We start from the raw sequence: 22839 nt of genomic DNA, 5'->3' as shown, positions 1-22839 counted from the left end.
TACTCATATTTCACAACACTGAATATTGACAGCTGATACTATACAATAACATATCTTTATAGGCCATGAGGGTTTTATGTTAAAAGCAGCAGAACATTCCAGCGCGCACACACACACACAAGTGGTTCATGTTTCTCCACAGCGGGATTTAGTTTTTCTGTCCCTCAGCAGAGATCTCCTGCTGAGAAGAGATGCTAGATTCATTTTCTTCTCAAATTCTCATTGGAATAATGTTTTAAAGGTGTCCAATTCGTTGCATTTTTTAGAGCCATTTAAACCTGGTATAAAAAAGCGTGCTGCTCGACTCTGACATCTATTCCTGTTAACACATTTAATTTATTTCTTTTGTACCTTTTCCTGATTTCTTAGGAATTATGGGCAGGTGTATGTAAGGACTAATTCCAACCCAGGCTCATTCTGATTATGTACCTCTATATACATTTCTGGAGAGAGCAAAATACGTCCCAGGACCTACGTTTTTTGCCATTTTTGTTTTCGCAAATCCGCCTGAGGCCAGCAGAGGCTTCTTGAGATCTCAAATTGCTCTCGCGAGTGCCATTCGCACCTGCTCTTCTCACGTAAATCCACCAGATGCAGCTGTTGACTAACTCACGGACTGACTGACCAACTGACCAAGCCTTTTCTAAACCCAGCCAATAGTATTTTGAAAAGCACCGATTGACCCACCCACCCCCTTCCCTAAACCCAGCCACAGTGTTTTGAAAAGCAATCCAGAAAACGAAAAGCCTGATTTTTACCACTTTTCAGGTTTTACCACGTTCTCACTCTGTTGTTTATTGTTTATTTAAATTTTTGGATTCTGTTTTTGTCTTAGCTGATTTCTGGTACCGTTCTTCACTGGACTTGAACCCTGTCATTGTGGTCAACTCCGCTCTGCATTTCAAGTCCGCCAGCGTACATGTCGAGCTACCAAAGGAACTGGTAAAAGCGGGAAAGCCGTCCACATGCAGGCAAGCAGTCAGCTGGTTAGCGAGAAAAGGAACGGTGTCTTCCCGGCCTATAGTGTACATTTGAAAGATGAAATGCAGCTATACGTTCTTCTGGCTACATAATTCGCAATCTCCAGAAACGTTTATAGGGCTACGTTTTCAGAATGAACCTATGTTGACTAATACACATATTTGTCCAATTCAAAGGAATTAAATGAAATAAAACATAAACAGAAATCACTTTGGACTCTTTTTTAATAAATGTTACTGGACTCATTGTGCATGATTGATCAGGACATGTTATTCTGAAGGAAAAGCTTTCTTTGAAGCTTCTGCTGGCTCTAAGATTACTTACGATTTCTTTTCTGCTGACATAATTAAAACCATGCTGGCAGAATAAAAGCAATATTTTAGAGAATCCTTACAGTTTCTTAAAAACATGAGAAACTAAGGGCGTACTCACACTATGTACAGTTGCCTTGAACCGGGCCGAAGCACGCTTGTTCCCTGTCCCATCTCCCCCAATGTCCCGCACTCACATTGCATTCAGGCCTGAGCACACTTACGTCATCGATGATGTGCAGTTCAGTAAGCGTTCTCGCTTGCTTTTAGTTATATTGCTTTAGTCATTTTAAATGCAGTGACAAACAGTCAAATATTTCGCCGAACAGATTGACGCTCATAAACAATCATAAAGTCCTCATGCTGCAGGAATTAGGAGGTTTGCTGAAGGTGCAGCTGTCGTGCAGTGAGGGGTTTGCATCTTTAATGATCTACAACAGTTTGCGTTCATTGAACAGTAAGAATGGTTAATAAATCCATATCAAACAGTCCCTTAAAAGTCACGTCTCGTCTTCAGTTTCGAACTCAGGTGCACTTTGCACTCACACTACAAGCGTACAGAACCAAAGCCCAAGTGAACACCTCTGAACACGCTCTGGTACACCTCTTCCAACCAGGCCAGGGCCGGCCAACTGAACCGCGCTTGAGCCTGATTCAGAGCGCTCACACTTCTCAAGCGATCCGGGAAACAGGCCTGAGCACGGTACGGATAGCATAGAGTGTGCCCTAAGAGTGCTGATTGGTTGCTAGGTGGTCCCTAGGGTTGTTTTATAATAATAATAATAATAATAATTCCTTACATTTATAAAGCTCTTTTCAGGACACTCAAAGCACTTTACACACATTTTGGGGGCAATCTCCTAATCCACCAACAGTGTGCATCATCCATCGGGATGACGCAATGGCAGCCATATTGCGCCAGACTGCACACTATACACCAGCTGATTGGTGGAGAGTAGACAGAGTGATTAAGCCATTTATGATATGGGGATGGTTAAAAGGGTATGATGGACAGAGGTTAAACCCCTCCTTTTCGAAGGACATCCTGGTCATAACGACCACAGAGAGTCAGGACCTTGGTTTAATGTCTCACTGGAAAGACAGCCCTTATTGAGCAGTATAGAGTCCCCATCAATGTACTGGAGGGTTAGGACCCACACAGACCACAAGTTACTGGTGTCATTAGCATCACCTCCGGCATCAACCTAGCTTTCCAGTGTGGTCTCCCATCCAGGTATTGACCGGGCGCAGCCCTGCTTAGCTTCAGTGGGCCAACATGTGAGAGTGGCAGAGAGCTAGCTGCCGGCTCATAAAAAGTCACTAGGTCAGGCTGGCCAAAAAAAGGTAGCATCTGAACTTTTCTTCTAAGATTAACATTTTTTCTCTGGAATCCTGTCTATAGGTTCAGTAATATCATGTTATTTTAATAAGATCTAAAGTGATGATCCTTAGAAAAAACACTGAATGCTTAGAAAAATGCTCATTTTAGAAGTTAAAATCAGATGACATTCAAGGTTTTTGCATCTGAACTTTTCATTTTTTGTTGCACTCACGCTTACATTCATCATGGATACAATTTATTTAAATATTATTTTATGTTTAGATGTTAATATGAAAAGCAAGAAGGTCGCTGGTTTGAGGCCCAGCTGGGTCAGTTAACATTTCTGTGTGGAGTTTGCATGTTCTCCCAGTGTTGGCGTGGGTTTCCTCCAGGTGCTTCGGTTTCCCCCACAAGTCCAAAACATGCGGTATAGGTGAATTGGGTAAGCTAAATTGTCTATGGTGTATGTATGCGAATGGAAATGTATGGGTGTTTCCCAGTAATGGGTTGCAGCTGGAAGGGCATCTGCTGTGTAAAACATATGCTGGATAAGTTGGTGGTTCATTCCGCTGTGGTAACCCGTAATTAATAAAAAGACTAACATGAAAAGAAAATGAATGAATGAATGAATGTTTACATAAAGTAACAGAGCTATATCATTCGGAAATGACTAGAAACTCGCAAAAAAAAAAACTCGCAAAAACGGAAATGCTTGTAGTTTCTGTCAACCCGACTCTACACCATAACTTTTCAATACAGATGGATGGGGCAACCATTACTGCATCCAAATAGTGAAAAGCCTTGGAGTAACGATTGATGACCAACTAAACTTCTCTGACCACATTTCTAGAACTGCTCGATCGTGCAGATTCGCACTCTATAACATCAGAAAGATCCGACCCTTCCTGTCTGAACATGCAGCTCAACTCCTTGTTCAAGCTTTTGTTCTCTCCAAACTGGACTATTGCAACTCTCTACTAGCTGGGCTTCCAGCTAACTCTAAATCTGTTTGCACTGGCTGCCAGTTGCTGCTCGCATCAAATTTAAAGCTCTGATGTTTTCCTACAAAGCGACTTCTGGCTTTGCTCCTTCTTATCTGCTCTTACTGCTGCAGATCTATGTGCCCTCCAGAAACTTGCGTTCTGTGAATGAACGTCGCCTCGTGGTTCCATCCCAAAGAGGGAAGAAATCACTTTCGCGAACTCTCACGTTCAATCTGACCAGTTGGTGGAATGAACTCCCAAACTGCATCAGAACAGCAGAGTCACTCGCTGTTTTCAAGAAACGACTAAAAACTCAACTATTTAGTCTCCACTTCACTTCTTAATCTGCAATTGCCTCTCTGGATATACCACTAACTGTATTAAAAAAAGAAATAAAAATAAAAATACTAATACTTTCCTTCTTAGACTTTACAGACCTGAAACTTGCCTATAGCACTTATTCATTGTTGCTCTTTTAGTTGTGTAAATTGCTTCCTTGTCCTCATTTGTAAGTCACTTTGGATAAAAGCGTCTGCTAAATGACTAAATGTAAATGTAAATGTAAATGTAGAAACTAGAATGTCTGTGCTTGTTCATGTAAGGAATTTAAGAAATGTGACCCTCTTTACAGGGGAGACTAAATACGTTGTTTAGGGATCAGGAACTCCTGCACTCTTCAATACACTACTTGTCCTGAGAAGTATGTAGAGTCAGGACTCTCCGTGGGGTTGTAACGTTTTACTCCAGTGCAGGACAAACAAGACAGGGGGGGAAAGGAAACCCTCAGGCAAACTGCATGTAACACACTCAATGCACACAGACACATCTTCAAACACTGTCCACTCAGCACACATTGTAAACCCGTAAATAAGGAAGTAGTCGTATAATGGACATTGAAGAGCTTGTTTCCCACGAGTGAAAGACACTGTTGTTTAGTCGAATGTTGCAAGGATGTATGAAGGAAAAATGACAAATGGGATTTAAATCTTACATTCTGTTTTTTTTTTTTTCTTCCTTTTTAAACTTATTATAGACCAACTTATCTTATATACACGTTAACATTTGTCTCAGTTTAACTATTTCAACTTGTTTCTAAGCATTTGTGAAAAATGGAAACAAATTTGACACTTAAATCTACTGGAAAGGCTTTACTCTTCATTAACTAATAAAAGCAATCATTTTCTCCTCTAAATCCTGTCATAATGCATACATTTAAATGTTTGAAAGCACATGTGTGTGTTTATGGTATGTTAGGGTTAGTTTACATAATGTGTATTTATATATTTTGAAAAAAAATGCAAATCGATTAAATATCAAAATCTTTTATGTTCATTTTGATATTCATTTGACAACATTGATGCCCTTTTTGACCCCAAGAATAATCCCAGCAGGCACGCAACGTCATAAAACATTATTACTAAATTAAATTTAGGTCCTGGCCAAAATTCATTGTCTAGCCAGCATCTAAGGACAATGTTATTTTGACGACCAATAATGACATCAAATGACGTTGATATTTGGTTGATTTTAGGTTGTCTTGGAAAGTGACCAAAATCCAACGTCAAGCCAACTTCTTAAACCAATATCATAATGACGTCAAATACTGACATCTATTCATTAGGTATAGCAACCAAAACCCAACATCTGATAGACGTCATAGTGGTAACGTCCACACAACGTTAAGCTGTAACATCATTAGACGTTGACATTTGGTTAATTTTAGGTTGGACTTTGGACATTGACGTCAGCCTGACATTGAGTTCTGACATCAACCCGATATTTACTTTCAAACAATATGCAACGTCCCATACCGATGGGGTACAACGTCAATCTGAAGTCATGTTGACATCTTGTGCCTGCTGGGATGACACTAATATAAGAAAAGCTGTTCATACTTTATTTTAATTCACAATTCAAGCTATTAACTAAGCATTAATTAAAACGTTTAGCTCAATAAACTACTAATTAGCTGCTTAATAATAGTATAGTTGAGTTGAGGTATTGGGTAGGATTATGGATGTAAAATAAGATCATACTTTAAAACTGCTAATAAACAGTTAATATCCTAATAATAGGCAGGTAATAGGCCAGTAGTAAATGGTGTGAATTGTTACTTAAACTAAAGCGTTAACCAAATTTTGTATCCCTACAATGCATGTGAACTACCAAAAATCAAATATAACATTAGCATGAAAATCAGGACTATTCCATTTTGACATGTTTTTGATGCTAATGTTAGATGTCAATTTAATGTTGTTTTGACATCAAGGTAGTCAATTGGTATTAAATATAATAGCATTTTAACATGTTTTTACTTGGTTTTTTTTATGTTGTTTTCACATCAAAGTGCCCTCTGGGTAGCTAAAGCCAGCTAACGTTTTAATCTCTTTTATTAAAAGTAAATGATCCTTTTTTAAAAAGTGGTATAATTTAAATAATAAATGAGTAAAAATATGATAAATTTAATTGATTTCATTATTTATATTTGTATTTTTCCCCTAAAATTAAATGCTTTTTATTCAATATTTGACGTAATCTCAACCAAAACACGAAGAGAGGGTGGCACAGTGTAGCTCCTCCCCTTTTAGCATTTCCTTTTTATCACAGCTCTGCCAGTGACAGTGGTTGAGCTCAAGTGCATCAAATGAAAAGCATACAAGAAGTGTCTTGAAGGGGGCGAATCATGTTAGATACTAGAGAGCGTTTGATTGGTCAAGTGGAAGTGACAAACTACAAGGTCTACAAGTTTATATCAGTTTTATATCTTCAAAACACACATTTTTTCACTGTTTTGAGTACTTATAGACATCTTAAAAATTAACGATGCTGATACTAACATCTAAACAACTTTATTTAAATAAAGTAATTTGCTAATTGATCATTTTTTGTAGGCCACAATAATTGGTATTAAAAAATCATATTCCTAAAAGCAGAGCTTACACAAACATGATCAGTTATATTGTAGCATGCATGAATGTTCTGCTTAAAATGCATTTTAGTAAAAGTCATACAGGTTTGGAACCAAACTAAAAACTCTTCCTTTAACTTTCTTCTTCTATGAAAAGTGTTCCCTGCTTTCTATCTCTGAGAACTGGGAAGTGACCAGTGGCCATTAAATGAAAGAAATGAGTTCAACAGTAAAGGCCAGCGGAGCTACAGCATGTCCTGAACTACAGTGGCAGCGATAGGTCTATTTTGAAAGAGAGCCCTGTAAAAACACTCTTCCACACGCACACATATACAGACTCTAGTCAAATGAGCTTAATAGGTTTACCATTCCAACATGGAAAAGACATTTTTCATCACAGTCATTCCTCAGCCGCACTGTTTAGCCATCAAACCTGCTGTGTTACGGACATGCAGAAGAGAATTTTAATTTTAGAAACTCTGAGAAAGCATTTGAGGAGCACAAACTACCATCTCAGCACAAAGCAGCAGGAGGGAAGCTGACTAAATCTCTGACTACACTTAGAAGTTTGCTGTCAAAAATGCAAACAAATTCATTCATATAGGTTTGTTTGTGTCGCTTCAGTGCTCAAAGGCACATTTACTCAGCTGTTTTTAAGTTTTTTTTCCAATTCAGTTCAGGTTTGTTTGTATAACATTTTTCACAATAATTATTGTTTCAAAGCAGCTTTACAAAAGGTGCACATTATTGCATTACAATCAAATTAAGTTAAAGTTACAATCAAATATAAGTTATTATATATAAACAGGGCTTGACATTAACTTTTTTGATCACCGGCCAATGTGGCTAATAGATTTCCAACATTACTAGCCACTCGCCATTTTTACTAGCCACAATTTCGTTGTTGGGAAAATATATTTTATATTCATAAATTTGACTTTGACATGCTAAAATTTGTGCTCACGCTCGCCTCCCTCGCCATAGTAGTCTACCGCTACATACCGCTACATATGAGATAAATGACGTCACTACCGGTTATGATTATTACTGAACCGATACAGAATTGTCGGTCACACTTTACAATAAGGTTCATTAGTTAATGTTAATTAATGCATTTACTAACACGAACAAACAATGAACAATACATTTACTACTGTATTTGTTCATGTTAGTTAACGTTAGTTAATGAAAATACAGTAGTTCATTGTTAGTTCATGTTAACTCATGGTGCATTAACTAATGTTAACAAGCATGGACTTGGATGTTAATAATGCATTAGTAAACGTTCAATTATGATTAATAAATGCTGTACATGTGTTGTTCATGATTAGTTCATGTTAGTAAATGCATTAACTAATGAACCTAATTGTAAAGTGTTACCGAATTGTCTGTGTTGCGGAGCACCGAAGAAACAATTAATTTTGACGCCCCTATAGTATGGAAGTACACTCAAAATATTATTTTTGCTGTGTAAATTGTTTTATGTTCGATCCACTTCAATTTGTAGAAAGGAGTTAAGTTAACTTAATCAATTTGTGCTGGGACAACATAACAGAATTGTGAAGCCAGCATTTTTCCCTGTGTACACTCAAAATATAATTTTTGCCGCTTGTTCAAACTACTTATTTGAAATAAGCTGAAACAACACAATTCTTGAGTTTTTTTGGAGGGGCAGCTTAACTGTTTCATGTTCAATGCACTTAGATTTGTCAAAACAATTACGCTAACTTAATCAGTTTGTGTTGGGACATGAAGGAATAGTTTGGAACCCTGCACTTTTTACAGTGTATGCATTTTTAGATGCAACAACGCACTGTCATTCCACCTGATTCAACACGTCACAGTGTGAAAACCTCACGTTTGCTGTCAAAACTAACTGGGAGGGGGTAAACAAGTGAGAACAAACTAAAGTGGCGTTTGCCTGGTAAAAATCACTCACAGGTGCTGAAGAGAAAGTGTCAAAGGAGAAACTACAGGACAATAAGCTCTCTAGACACAAATTCAAGTGAAAGTTCACCCCAAAATCAACATTTGCTGTTTATTTACTAAGAAATCTGTCTAAAAAATGTCTCAAAAATACAACAAAATACATCAATTATTTGCTTCACTTATTCAGAAAATCACTGATACTACAATGAGTGTTAATTATGTTTTTCCTGTATATGTCGTTGTTGTTTTATAATACCTTAAATGTGCCATTAGTCAATGAAGTTTATTATGTGAATTATTATATACCACTTTTCTGCCATTGATTTTATTATATGAATTACCACAGACCATGTCTTAGGTTAAAAACTTCCTGAAGAGTAAATTAAAGGGAGTAAATTAAATTCACAGCAAATGTTTATTTCTGAGTAAACTACCCCTTTAACGTCACCCTGAAATGCACAAGACTCTAACGCAGGGGTCACCAAACTTAGTTTAAAGAGTCCTGCAGAGTTTAGCTTCTACTTGCCTCAACACACATGCTTTGAAGTTTCAAGTATACCTAAGACCAAATTCTGCAGGACACCGGCCCTCCAGGACCAAATGTGGTGACCCCTGCTCTCATAAATAGATGCATCAACATAAACAAACACATATGCATAAACACACACAGCCTGACCTCTTCAGTTGGATCAAGATGACCACAGAATCCATATACTGCACTGTAAAAATGTTGTTTCAACTTAAAAGAAATAAGTGTTCGTGCAACCTTAAAATAAATAAATTATATATATATATATATATATATATATATATATATATATATATATATATATATATATATATATATATATATATAATTTCAAAACGCATACAAATGCAATTTTAAAGTGGATTTATTAAATTAAAAATGTATTTGTTTTCATTTGTATATATTTGTATATATATATATATATTTCATTTGTACATTTATATATATATATATATATATATATATATATATATATATATATATATATATATATATATCAGTATATATATCAGCTGACTCTTTTTTTTTTAAGTCTAATAAGTTCAGTTAAGTAAAACTTTGATATACAAGTTAACACATTCAATCCAGGTAAGTTAATTCAACTATAAATATAACAACCCAGGCTCATTGTGGAAACGTAGTCCCGCGGACATTTCTGGAGACCGCGGAATACGTCCCGGCGGGTACGTACGGCTGCAGTTTTTGTTTTCGCGAATCCACGAAAGGCCACTATTGTGCGCTTTTTCGCACCTCAGACACCTCTCGCGAGTGCGGTTCGTGCCCGCGCTGTTCTTGCATGAACCCACCAGAGGCCGCTGTCTGACTGACCGGATGATTGACTGCATGACCGGCCAATCGGCCGACCCGCCCTCCTCCTCCTACAAAAGCCATCCAAAAAAATAAAAGCTGCTTCTTTTTTTTTTACCGCGTTTTCGGATTTTACCGCGTTCTCACCCTGTCACGAAACTCGTTCACTTAATTTTTGGGATTCTGTTTTTGTCTTACCTGATTGCTGGAACCGCTCTTCCCCGGACTCAAAACCGGTCACCGTGGTCGACTCCTCTCTACATCTCGAGCCTGCCGACATACACGGTGAGCTGAGTGGACAAACGGGTTGCAGCGGGGAAGCCCTCCACAAAGAGGTACGGCAAGCGTAAAATGGAACAGCATCACACCGCCCCGCAGCGTTCGCTTGAAAAAAATAAACGCAGCCGTACGTACCCCCCGGGACGTATTCCGCTATCTCCAGAAACGTCCGCGGGACTACGTTTTCAGAATGAGCTTGGGTTGAAATATAAAGTGGTGATAACTAATTGGCGCAATCATTTTTTACATAGTTTAAGTCAGACTCGTGTCAAATTTCAACCTCAAATATGCAGATATTGACTCACCATATTGACAACGCGTTCCCTCAAACCCTTCTGGACACTGACATAGGTGATCGCTGGTCTCAGAGCACTTCCCACCATTAAAACAGGTACCAGAGGAACACACTCCTGTAGATAAGACATCACTCAGGTCTACTCTGCATCCAAATTATGAACAAAGAAAATGAAAATGATGCTCACTGTGCAAACAGCCTCTCTCTTCTCCTCTCTGCATCCATCCTGGGCAGCACCTGAAGACGGTCTGCATCTCCATGTTGTATGCCTGTTTATACACTGTATAATACCCTGTCCTGAGACAGACAGATGGAGAAGTAGATTCAGAAATAGAAAAAACTATTTCATTATACAGAAAGACATTGCTTGAATATGACAAATGAGATATAAACAATGCTGAAATTGATTAAACACAATATTTAGCAGAAATGGATGAAAATATTTGAAGACACCAGAAGACAATTATTGTTTCTGATCTTCGGAAATAACATAGGCTTGTTACTGGAATAGGAATTACATGGCTGAATGTTAAAGGTGCCCTATAATGAAAATCTGGGTATACGAGATCAGTATGTGGAAATGGCCATACAGTGAGCCTCAGACACCACTGTTTCCTCGTTCTCGTGTAAATTCCATGAGTGTAAAATCTTGGTGGACAACAGGCCAATCAGAAGACAAAACAAACTGTGACGAGACTCGCATTTGCATATATGCCTACTTTAGGTCGTTCATCCAGACTTGATCAAGAAAACTCTACTCATATGTCGCTCAGAGATTATAAAAAACCTCCGAAATCATTCAAATGAGTGCCTCAGACTGCATTTGATGAGCCAAATGTTTTATAGTAATACAGTCATCCTTTTCCTCCCTTAGTTATTTTAATAGTATATTTCTCTTACTATGTATGTGGGACATTTATTTTGAAAATGTGAGCCTCATATGGTTTGCTGTGTGTTACTGGGCAATCACAGTATAAGACATGTTTCAAACTCGCCTCAGGGCGAAAAATGCAGGATTTACAGATTACAAATTTATCCAAATAAGGCAGAGGTGTCAAAACTCAGTTCTGGAGTTCTGGTGTCCTGCTTAGTTTAGCTCCAACTTGCTTCAACACACCTGCCAGGAACATATGTAGACTACTAAATCATGTCAAATCACTCAGCTAAACTGTCATCTGTTCGTGCAGTTATTGATGTTAATTTCTTGCTGGGTTTTTTTTTCAGCTTAAAGATACAATGTGTTACATCTCTATCACTCTCTTTTGTCAAATTTAATTATAATTTAGCCTTTATCCACAACAGATCTGGTGAGCAAAATAGGTTAACATTACTCTGATTGGGTTTATATTTGTGTGTGTGTGTGTGTGTGTGTGTGTGTGTGTGTGTGTGTGTGTGTGTGTGTGTGTGTGTGTGTGTGTGTGTGTGTGTGTGTGTGTTTGTGTTTGTGTTTGTGTTTGTGCATGTCTGTGCATGTCTGTGCATGTCTGTAAGAGCAGCAGGTCAGGGCGAAGCTCATTAATATTAACGCCAGAACCATATATGGTCAATCATGGACTTTCTGCTTCTATTGGTATTTTATGGAGTAATGATAAAACTTATATAAAAAAGCTTATAAAACCATTTCTGGAGATTTTTTTTAAACTTACCGAACCCATAAACTTACTCTACTATGTATATATCAGAAAACTATTTAACGTATTAAACCAATGCAGTATATGGCACCTTTAAACCTCTTAACTTCTTGATTAAAAAAAAAAAACTTTTCAAAATGTGTAAAAAAGAAACTGTCAAATGTTAAATAATTCAACTGTCAATCAAGCAATTCTAGTCCCTCCAGCCGGACACAGAGCTTGCTATTTCAGAACACTCCCTCACTCTTCCAAAACAAATCCATTAAGCCCTTACTCTAGGCTTGACTGTGGCCAAGCGGCTAATACTAAAAAACTGGAAATCTCCTTTACCTCCTTCTTTTCGAACCTGGTTAACGGAAATGCCTTCGTTATCCATTTGGAAAGCTCAGATTTATCAGGATCATTTCTAATGGAAAATTCTTTGCTACCTGAGAACCCTTTCTTGTATACTTAAACCTGAAACGGGCTCATTCTAAATACAACACCCCGCATGAAAACTGACTGGCACACTACCTTACATGACTTTTTGATGTCTACATATTGTGTAACATTTGTATCTCCAACAGCTGAGCCCACATGTACGGCAATTAATATTATAATTACCTGCAAAGTCTGTATATTCTGAGACAATATTGTTTGTCTGTTTTTTTCTGTTGTACTTAAAAAATCTTAAAATAAAAGTATTTTTAAAAAAAGCAATTCTAGTCAAGAGGTTTGCCGTCTTTCTAATGCTAATCCCGATGTGGTACATACTACATTTTACTTTCTACTCCATATGGTGGTGTACTGTATATTGTATTTATTTAGTTTATTTAAGCTAATTCTTGTTATTAATTTTACTCATTCAGCTGAAAAATGTCTCTTTCGGAATTGTCTAAATTGTCCCTTTTACATACAGGATAAAATCAACTTTTTCACCGCCCAAAACTTAAAAAGTGCTAACCTTTTATTCACACTTGAGTTTCTTGAATACAAAGATATTTTGAACAATGTTGTAAACTACTCATTGACAGTCATAGCTGGTATCGAACATTCTTCAAAATATCTCCAGAAGAAACAAACTCCAGTAGGTTTAGGACATGTGATTATAAATAATGGCATGGTTTCTGTTCAACTATCGACTATCTCTTTGAGTAGCTTTTTGATCAGTATCAGATTTAGTTTATGAATATAGAACAAAGATTTAGTATGATGTAACAATTTGAAAATCTGAAATCTCAGGGTGCCTTTAAAAGTTATTCGGAGATTAGCAATGAACATTACTGTGAAAAATTTCTTGCTCTGTTAAACATCATTTGGGAAATATTTGAAAGAAAGAGAAGCATTCTGGATTCATAAATTAAAATCACACACCAAGAGGAATGAATGAAGTTCAGTTGAACCTTTCTGTGGTTCTTTAACAGTTTGTTGTTTAGCTATGATATTAGGAATCATGGATTTTGAAGTTGTAGTGACACAAATAACGAGATGAAAATAGATTTTTTTATGTTTTTGAACTGTTGGAATTTCACTGTATTGACGTAGACATGAAAAAGGGAATGATGATAATCGATATGCTATTTTCCTACAAAATAATGTTTTTGAGAGTAAAGGTATTTCTCGTGTGGTTGATTATGATACGCTGAAAAGAAAAAGAAACTCTTGGTAATCATTGAATAGCCGTCTAGATGATTGACACAATATAACAAATGTATTTTTGAATGTTTTGGACTGTCGGAATTTCATTGTATTGATGTAAATATGCTATTTTCCTGTGAAATAATGTTTTTTAAGGTGAGGTTAAATATTTCTTGTGTGGTTAGTTATGCGTGTTGAGGTGAAGTTAAGATTGTCTTTAATCATCGAGTGATGTCACATGTATTTTTTAATGTTATGGACTGTCGGATTTTCATTGTATTGATGTACACTTGGCAAATTATGATAATTGATTTGCTATTTCCCTGTGAAATAATGTTTTAAAAATGAAGGTAAATAGTCCTTATGTGGATAATCATGGAATACTAAAATGAAAATGAGATCATCGAGTGGCCTTCTAACTAATGACACAGTTTAATTGACTATATGGGATAAAAGGGTGGAGTAAGAGGATTATCACACACTGAGGAAGGCATTGTGCCGAAACGTTTGTGTTTTTGAATCGCCCGAAGATTGTAAAAATAAAAACATTACGAAGCAATTACTTGATGAGTGCGAATCATGATTTTTTTGAATAAGAACATTGACAAGATTGACGCACCGAAGAAGTTTCTTTAAAAACCATGAGTGTGCAGGGCAAACTTCATTACTCTACACAAATATTTGAAAGAGAGAAAAGACATTCACAAGAGGGCTAATAATCTAGAATTTTGGCTAATAATCGTATACTGCACTGTTAGAATATTACTAAACAGCTTATATATTAATTTATAATTTAGAATTAATATTCCAATGATTTTTGGCAATTTTTTGCTATTCCACAAAATTTACCCATGACTAAATACTGTTTTTGTCACCCGTGTTCCCATATTAAGTCAGTATTAAGCATATGGACATCAGTTGGTAACAGCCACTATGTCAATAATTGTTGAGTGTGTCTCACCTCCTCTCGTAGCCCACGCACCAGCGCTGAGACGAGCAGCCCTGCCTCCACACCTTCACCAACCTTGTAAACGCCTGAACACACGGCTGCTTCACTCCCAGCATAGACATCTCCTGCTCCTCACACACGTTCGGCCTGAGGAATGTCCACAATTAGTTCCTATATTCAATATATCAATGCATCATTACAATAAGAGTGCAAAACTGATGTCATTGGTACTTCAAAATATTCAATGATGTAATTTTAGAGTGAATATTCTCATTGTTTTTGACAGTGCCAAATGGTTGGAGATTACATTGGTTAATTAGCTTAATAGTTAAAAAATTAACACTTTCACATGCTAATCTGGCCTGCTAAAATAGTGATTGAAAGTGATGACTATTTTAGAGCTATTGCACGTTAATACTGTAAAAATCATCCACTTATAGTTCACATTAGTTTATTTAACTAAACTCACAAAAATCTTAGGTGATGTACATCTCTTAGTTAACACCTAATAATGTGTTAAAAGCCTGTTTGGATTTCTTTCTTCTGTTATACACAAAATAAGATATACTGAAGAATGTTGGAAAATCAACTATTAACTTCTATAGTTTTTACTATGGGTGTCAATGGCTTCTTTTTTTCTAATATTCTGCAGTATATCTTATTTTGTGTACAACAGAAGAAAGACATTCATTCAAATATTGAAGCACTTGGGTGGCAGTAATCGATGCAGAATTGTTCATTTTGGCTGAGCTGTGCCTTTAACACACATTACAGACATCTGTCCCAAAGAGGTGGTGGAACATTTTGGTCTCTCTCACTTTGGTTATGTAATGTTGCATGGATTATTGGAAAGTGGCATGCTGTGAAACCAAACCACATTAAAGTGGCCCAGTTATATTTTTTCAGATTTGTGAACTTTATAATTTTGCTGAATGCGCAAACTCCATTCCAAAAAGACGCATTCATATAAGCTTTTTCACAGCTCTAATATGGACACAATTGTTTATGTTGTCAGATAAAGTATAACTTATTATTTATATCAATTACTTGTTTTTGACATCACAATCTTTTTATCGGAGAGCTGACATGAAAGAAGAGACATGAAACACAGGGTTTGCAATGAAAAAAACTTTCTATAAAACCTAAAATGAGAGATATAGATGATAATTAAGAACAAATAGTTGCTTTATTAGCTGCTGGAGTAACCATGTCAGGAGCTGTAAAGACTCCAACTTCTTTTAGAAAAGAGGCGGGGAATAGCAGCTCATTTGCATTTAAAGAGATGTACAGAACGGATGCATTTTTCTTTCTATCAAAAAGAAAACGGTAGCATTTACAGCATAAAGAATATTTCCGTATATTGTAGAAATTAAACTCCACAGACTAATTCTGGGGAGTTATTTTAAATAGCATATTTTAATACAGCATAATAAAAAAAACTATCAATAGTAAATCAATTGCATGCAAGTAATATCATGAAAGCACACTGTAAAACCCAAAAAGTTAAGGCAACTCAAACCATTTGAGGAAACCGATTGCAACAAACCATTTAAGTTCAAAAACTAATCCTAATGAGTACTGTGAACTTAATCCATCTGAGTAAACGAAGCAATATGAGCAATAAAACACAACAAATGAAGAGAACTCAAGACCAACTGAGCACTGAAAAACCCAATACGTTAAGGCAACTCAAATTGTTTGAGGAAACCAATTGCTACAAACCATTTGAGTTGAACTAATCTATATGAGTACTGTGAACTTACTCCATTTAAGTTGACATAAAGAGGTATTTAACTAACTTATTACCTTCAACACTGTTCAAAATGCTCATTTCAAATGAGTAGAATTAACTTGCAGTCAATTTTGAGTTAGCCACACTTATTTCATTTGATAAAGTTGACTGTTGGGTTTTACAGTGCATGTATGCTTCAACATGCAAATAAAAGACTAAATCCACATCAGAGCATGGCAGGGGGGATGTCATAACTATCCGTCTAGTTCACATGTTAAAAACAATAATTGGAAAGTTTCATGCATGTGTGCACACTAGCTGACATATAAGCAGAATGTGAATACTGATATGCATGTTGTCTATACTGTGATAAATTAACTGTACAAGTGTAATGCATGTTTGGGAATTATTGAGCACTTTTAATAATCAAACAAGAATGTGGCTTGTTAAAGTAAAAGTGCACATGCAAAACTAATCGAGTCTTGACAACGTGTTTTGTAATTACAAGGCTGTGTACAAATTTAAAATGAGTTCAACTTTGATTATGCTGTCTTCCTCTTAGATCCTGAGGCTGCGGAAAGAGCTCATTTTTAGATGCTGACCAAATGTTCCCACAGCTTGTAAAGTTTGATCCTCCAGGAACACGCTGAACCATGAGTTGGAAACAATCTGTTAGACCAAAACACACATTTATCTGAGTTACTATTATTATATTAAACTGAGGTGAGGGGGGTTATCACAAACTTCTGTCGTTTTATGCAGCTAATAATAATCATAAATAATATAAGATTGTTAGAAATATAGAACCACTTTGCTAAATAAGTAAGTTTAAGTTGCACTAAATGCAACACCCTTGCAACCTTACAGAATACATAAGCATCTGCCTAGCAACCACCAAAATTACACTAGCAACTGTTAAGTAATGTACTAGCAACCACCCATTTTATCTTAGAAACCACCTGCAATACCGTGGTAGCACCCTAGCAACCACCTAAATTACTGTAGAAACTGTCAAGCAATGTCCTAGCAAACACCCGGCTTACCTTAACAACCACACACAATAACTTAGCAACACCCTGGCAACAAACCATAGATATATACACTAGATATCGCATAGGGACCCTGAGCATGCGTCAATAGCGCTGCCACATTGGCACAGTGCTCCCAGGACAAATGTCATTTGACCGCACTAGTCAAGACAGTGTTATTACGTGAAGATGCTGGACTTTAGCACTGTGTACGGGTGTAGTAACAGGCAAACAAAGAAAACAAAGCTCAAAGGCAGAACATTTCATAGGTAATATTAAGTTTTTTTCTGTTTTTGTATGTTCTGAACTTTGTGCTAATCAGGTAACGTTATTGATGATAACAGTCACTTACTGCATTTACCATACGGCAAAGCAGCTCCAATTCACACTAAACACTCGGCTTATGCTAGTTTTGTTGAATAAAATCAGCAAACAACGCAAAATAAATACAACAACGAGATGCTGCGCTGCCTGAAACTTGTATTATTGTCGGCTAGTGAAAGAGTCGTTCGGGGGACTCATTCACAAACGAATCGCTCCCTCCGTCAGTATGAGAAGTGAAAGCAGGAGAGGAGCTATGTTTCAGGACATGATTAGATCAAATTTAACAGGGAGGGTGAATAGTACATTTCTGTACACACAAACACAAGCTTTTTGTCAGGAATGCCCATGCGGTCACTGATCCATCAATGTAGAAAAGTGATGTAAAATTATAATTTTCGTAATTAGAAAAAAAAATGACATACTAACATTCAGGAAAACTCCCGATCACAGATATATGTGTATATGTGTATATCTCTGGCTTTGAATGGCCACAGTCCTCCACTGTACCTTGGTCCCGCATTCATTTCAAAGGAGCGCTACCCTGTACCAAGATGGCGGCGCTATTGACGCATTCCGTCCAATAGACAACAATAGGCCAGGCGACATCTAATGTATATATCTATGGCAACAAACCACAGTACTCTAGCAACCCCTTAGAATCTAACATACCTTAGCACCTTATTACAGTGAACTCAGTGTCATGTTCAAGAAACCAGTCTGAGATGATTCGCAGTTTAGGACATGGCACGTTCTCCTGCTGGAATTAGCCTTCAGAAGATGGGTACACTGTGGTCATAAAGGGATGGACATGGTCAACAACAATACTCAGGTAGGCTGTTGCTTTGACACGATGCTCAGTTGGTACTAATGGGCCCAAAGTGTGCCAAGAAAATATCACGCACACCATTAAACTACCAGCCTGAACCAATAATACAAGGCAGGATGGATCCATGCTTTCATGATGTTGATGCCAAACTCTTTCTCTACCATCCGAATGTCACAGCAGAAGTCAAGACTCAACAAACCAGGCAACGTTTTTCTGATCTTCTATTGTGCAATTTTGGTGAGCCTGTGCGAATTGTAGACCACACGTACAAAATCAACTTTCTTCCCCATTCTGATGCTCGGTTCAAACTGCAGTCGATCGTCTTGACCAAGATGATCTTAAATGCATTGAGTTGCTGCCATGTCATTGGCTGATAAGAAATACGTGTTAACGAGCAGTTGGACAGGTGTACCTAATAAAGTGGCCTGTGAGTGTATGCTTTAAGTTCTATGAAAGTGAAGAGCGGGGTGAGGGGGGCTTTGATAATGTTTCTGGGGCCCCCCTAATTGTGTGTGTAACCCCGCCGGCTCTACGCCACCCAACCCGCTCCGAGCTGGTTTCGCACCGGCAACCTTCCGCATGGGAGTCGGGTGCTTTAACAAGGAGGCTAAAGACCATGGCCTCTAGCGTCTGTCGCCAGAGCACCTTTTAGAGGTCAGAGGAGTGAGGTTTACCTGCACAGCACACACTAGCTGGCCTCCGTTACATGTGGAACCTTATAATCGTCCTAACTTTCCCCCCTAGCGCCGCCCCTGTCCAAAGGTATACGTTTTTTTTCTAATTAGATCACTTTTAGAGGTCATTTTGTCTCTGAACCAGCTAAGCACATAAACACTCAGCTTATACCTCCTCATCGGTCAGGAGTGGTTAAAGTAGTTGGCATAAATCTTTCTCAAAGCTCTCGAAAGAGTATCTTGAATATCGCTGAGAATGCATTTCAGCTTTATAAACACATCAGAACTACTGAAGAATGATTTGCTGTAATCCATCTGTGACATTCAGGCTCTTGATTTCAGTATTTTGACTGTGTGAGTGTGGTGAGTCTGGGCTCTGAGGGTCATCATGTTCTCGCACGGGTTGCTTCCTCTATGAGCATCTGGGCTTAATACAGCACATCCTGAGTTCATTATAGGGGCTCACAGATATACGGCGCAGCCACACGCCGGATCAGCCCTCCAGTCAGTGTGTCAAAGACCCTAGCCTCTGTCACGGTCTGAATTCTTTCAGGTCTAGTCCATTTGAGACAATACAAAGCAAGTGAATGTATTTGCATGTACAAATGTAAATCACATGTTTACAGAATCAACTTGATTAATTGATTATCGCTATTGCATGAATATACAGTAATTGAAGCATGCAACTCTTGTCGAACAGCAGTTCAAGGTATAGCTCACGTAATAATGGTTCACCTATTCACTATTTATTCATTCATTCATTTTCCTCCTGCTTAATCCCTTTATTAATCTGGGGTTGCCACAGCGGAATGAACTGCCAACTTATCCAGCATATGTTTTACACATCAGATGCCCTTCCAGCTGCAAACCATCCCAGCAAAACTCCCATACATTTATACATGCACACACATACACTCGGCCAATTTAGTTCATTCAATTCACCTGTACTGCATGTCTTTGGACTGTGGGGAAAACCCAACATGAAAACCACAGAAAAATGCCAACTAACCCAGCCGTGACTCAAACCAGCAACCTTCTTGCTTTGACGTGACAGTTCTAACCCATGAGCCACCATGTCAACCCTTTCACCATTTACTCTGCCTCAAGATATACAACTTTGGGTTTCTTTTTTCTGCTGAACACATATTAAGATATTTTGAAGAATGCTGGAAACCAGTAACCATTGACTTCCATAGCAGGAAACACTATGGAAGTCAATGGTTACCGGTTTCCAAAATTCTTCTTTTATGTTCAACAAAATTAAAGAAAATCAAACGGGTTTTGAACAAGGGTGAGTAAATAATGACAATTTTCATTTTGGCCTGAACTATCCCTTTATTAAATAAATAAATGAAAAATAAATAAATAAATAAATAGACAAATAACCAAACAAACAAACAAACAAACAAATAAATAAATAAATAGACAAATAACCAAATAAACGAACAAATAAATAAATAAATAAATAAATAAATAAATAAATAAATAAATAAATAAATAAATAATTTCCAAGAGATGGGTTGCAGCTGGAAAAGCATCCGCTGCGTAAAACATTTGCTGGATAAGTTGGTGGTTCAGTGTGCTGTGGTGACCCCGGATGAATAAAGGGACTAAGCCAAAAAAAATGAAATAAATAAAAAATGTTAAAATAAATAAATAAATTTGCTGGCTTCTTTGTTCTTACTGAATAACTTTTTAGATGACAAATACTGTACATATGACAGGTCACAGGTCATGCAGCAGAGATCGACCAAACATGTCTAAAACTGCTAAAATATAATCATAGATAGACTTTTGATGTAGAGGCTCATTAAATAGATCGTGTTGATTTTTAGCAACAAAAAAAGTTACAAAACCTTTAATATCTCAAATATTTAATAAAAAATGAATCCCGCTTTTAGCGACACGCGACACCTATAGGGCCGTTAAATCACTACAGGAACAATAAAATTAATCTTCGGTTTCACATCTTTCGCTATAGTATGACTTATCTTATTAAGTAAATAGACACCAAAATAATATATATATATATTTTTAGTAATAATTATTGTTAATTGTATTAGCTTAAAAAGTAATTAAATTCATTGCGTTGAATAGAACAAAGCTGACTGAGGATAGCCTACTGATCACAGATAAACATTTCATAATATTTTAATTTCGTTCAGTTATCACACGACAGTAAATTCTCCTTTTCAGCCGTAATTAAAGTACTTCTTCAAGTAGCAATTCATGAACAAACAAAAATGTTCATATATAGGATGTCCTATATGGAAATATAAAATATAAAAATGTAAAAATGTTTCCTAAATGTTAAGACGTCTAGACTACATTAACCCCTTAACTGTCGACCCCAGTTTTGAGTTTACACTAGACATTGACAATAATGATTAGTTTGTCAGAGTTTAGTTTTAGACAAAAAATGTATTGTAAAAAGTTAGCTAAGGAGTTAATCAAATTCATTATTATTCTTATAGTACATTATATTATTTTCTTTGATTATGCTCCGATAACCCAACACACTCTAACAAGAAAATAGCTGCTTATTCAAACTGCTTATTTAAAAATAATAATAGGCCTAATAATAATTCGGACAAACTAATTGTTTTGTTGTTAATCCACTTGAATTGTCAAAATAATTACCTTAACTTAATCGATTTGTGTTGCGACAACATGAATGAATTGTGTGGAAGCCAGCATTTTTACAGTAGACTAGCCTACATGTTGAAGTGAACTTTCTTATAAAGCTTTGTTCAAATGCGATCTGGAGAACACGACACTTGATTAGAAATAAATCTAGTATAGCTACTAAAAGTAAAGTTCCTCACATGTCAGGCTGGAGGTCCAGTGATGCTGCCCCGATCATCATTATCATCCCACAGCAGAGCAGGAGAGCCCCGGAGCAGCTCATCGTTTACAGCATCCACATGCAGCAACACTCGTCCGAGCAGGTTCCAGGGGCCCGCTGTCCAGTTTAAAGGGTCCGATCACTTCATTATACGAGTGTGCTTAATATATTTGGAAAAGCACTAAAAGATTTCTTTTTGCAAACTGATAAAATCGAGCATCATAGAGTCCTGGAGCTGCTGTCCTCAACTGGGCACAGACTGAGACGGACTGGACAATCGCTCAGCGCTCTTCCTTTCGACGCACACACACGCGCGCGCACACACATACAATCTGCCGCTGTATGGGGCCATCGGGGGAATACAGATAAACCATGCAACATCGCGGTTATACTTTACTATACTTCCAGAATACAAACTAACTGATCCAATTAAAACCGATTTCATTATAGCCTACTATAATAATGTTCATTCTATGTATTCAAATGTTTTTTTTATTACTGTAGCTATCATTTAAATAATTGTTTTGTAGTATTGATTTTAAGACTACCAATTTTTTCAAGAAGTGTTTAATCAATAGGCTCTTTTTGAAATAACGTTAACTCTAGAATCAAAACATCTGCCATTTTGACCAAATGTAATTTTCTGCAAATTACTACATTTTATTTACTATAAATTTACTATAAATTCAGCCTAGAAATTTTATTTACTATAAATTCAGCCTAGAAATATTTCATAAATATTATGAGTTATTTAGAGTAAAACAATATTAACATTTAACTACACTCCAAACATCTATGCACTTCGTACCTTGTAACTTCCGTAAATCTAGAGAACCTGAATTATAGAGACAGTAAAATTTAGAAATATTG

At 36.9% G+C, this 22839-nt stretch overlaps 1 protein-coding gene across 2 annotated transcripts in view; it reads right to left on the bottom strand.

The window, feature by feature from the left end:
• egfem1 (EGF-like and EMI domain containing 1) overlaps positions 1–22240 on the bottom strand; it is a 119423-nt gene extending 97183 nt beyond the window's left edge. Inside the window, exons 1-4 of one of the 2 annotated variants that reach the window (XM_073923172.1) lie at positions 21950–22240; positions 14553–14687; positions 10531–10640; positions 10354–10458 (exon numbers count right to left, since the gene is read on the bottom strand). In XM_073923172.1, the coding sequence (XP_073779273.1) occupies positions 10354–10458; positions 10531–10640; positions 14553–14687; positions 21950–22032 (433 nt within the window). In that variant the 5' untranslated portion in view covers positions 22033–22240. 2 annotated transcript variants of the gene reach the window in all.
• Positions 22241–22839: the final 599 nt, after the last annotated feature.

This window comes from Danio rerio, chromosome 15 (genome assembly GCF_049306965.1).
Source record: "Danio rerio strain Tuebingen ecotype United States chromosome 15, GRCz12tu, whole genome shotgun sequence".
Taxonomy (NCBI): domain Eukaryota; kingdom Metazoa; phylum Chordata; class Actinopteri; order Cypriniformes; family Danionidae; genus Danio; species Danio rerio.
The sequence above is the reverse complement of the archived record's forward strand: the minus strand, read 5'-3'. Positions and strand labels throughout refer to the sequence as shown.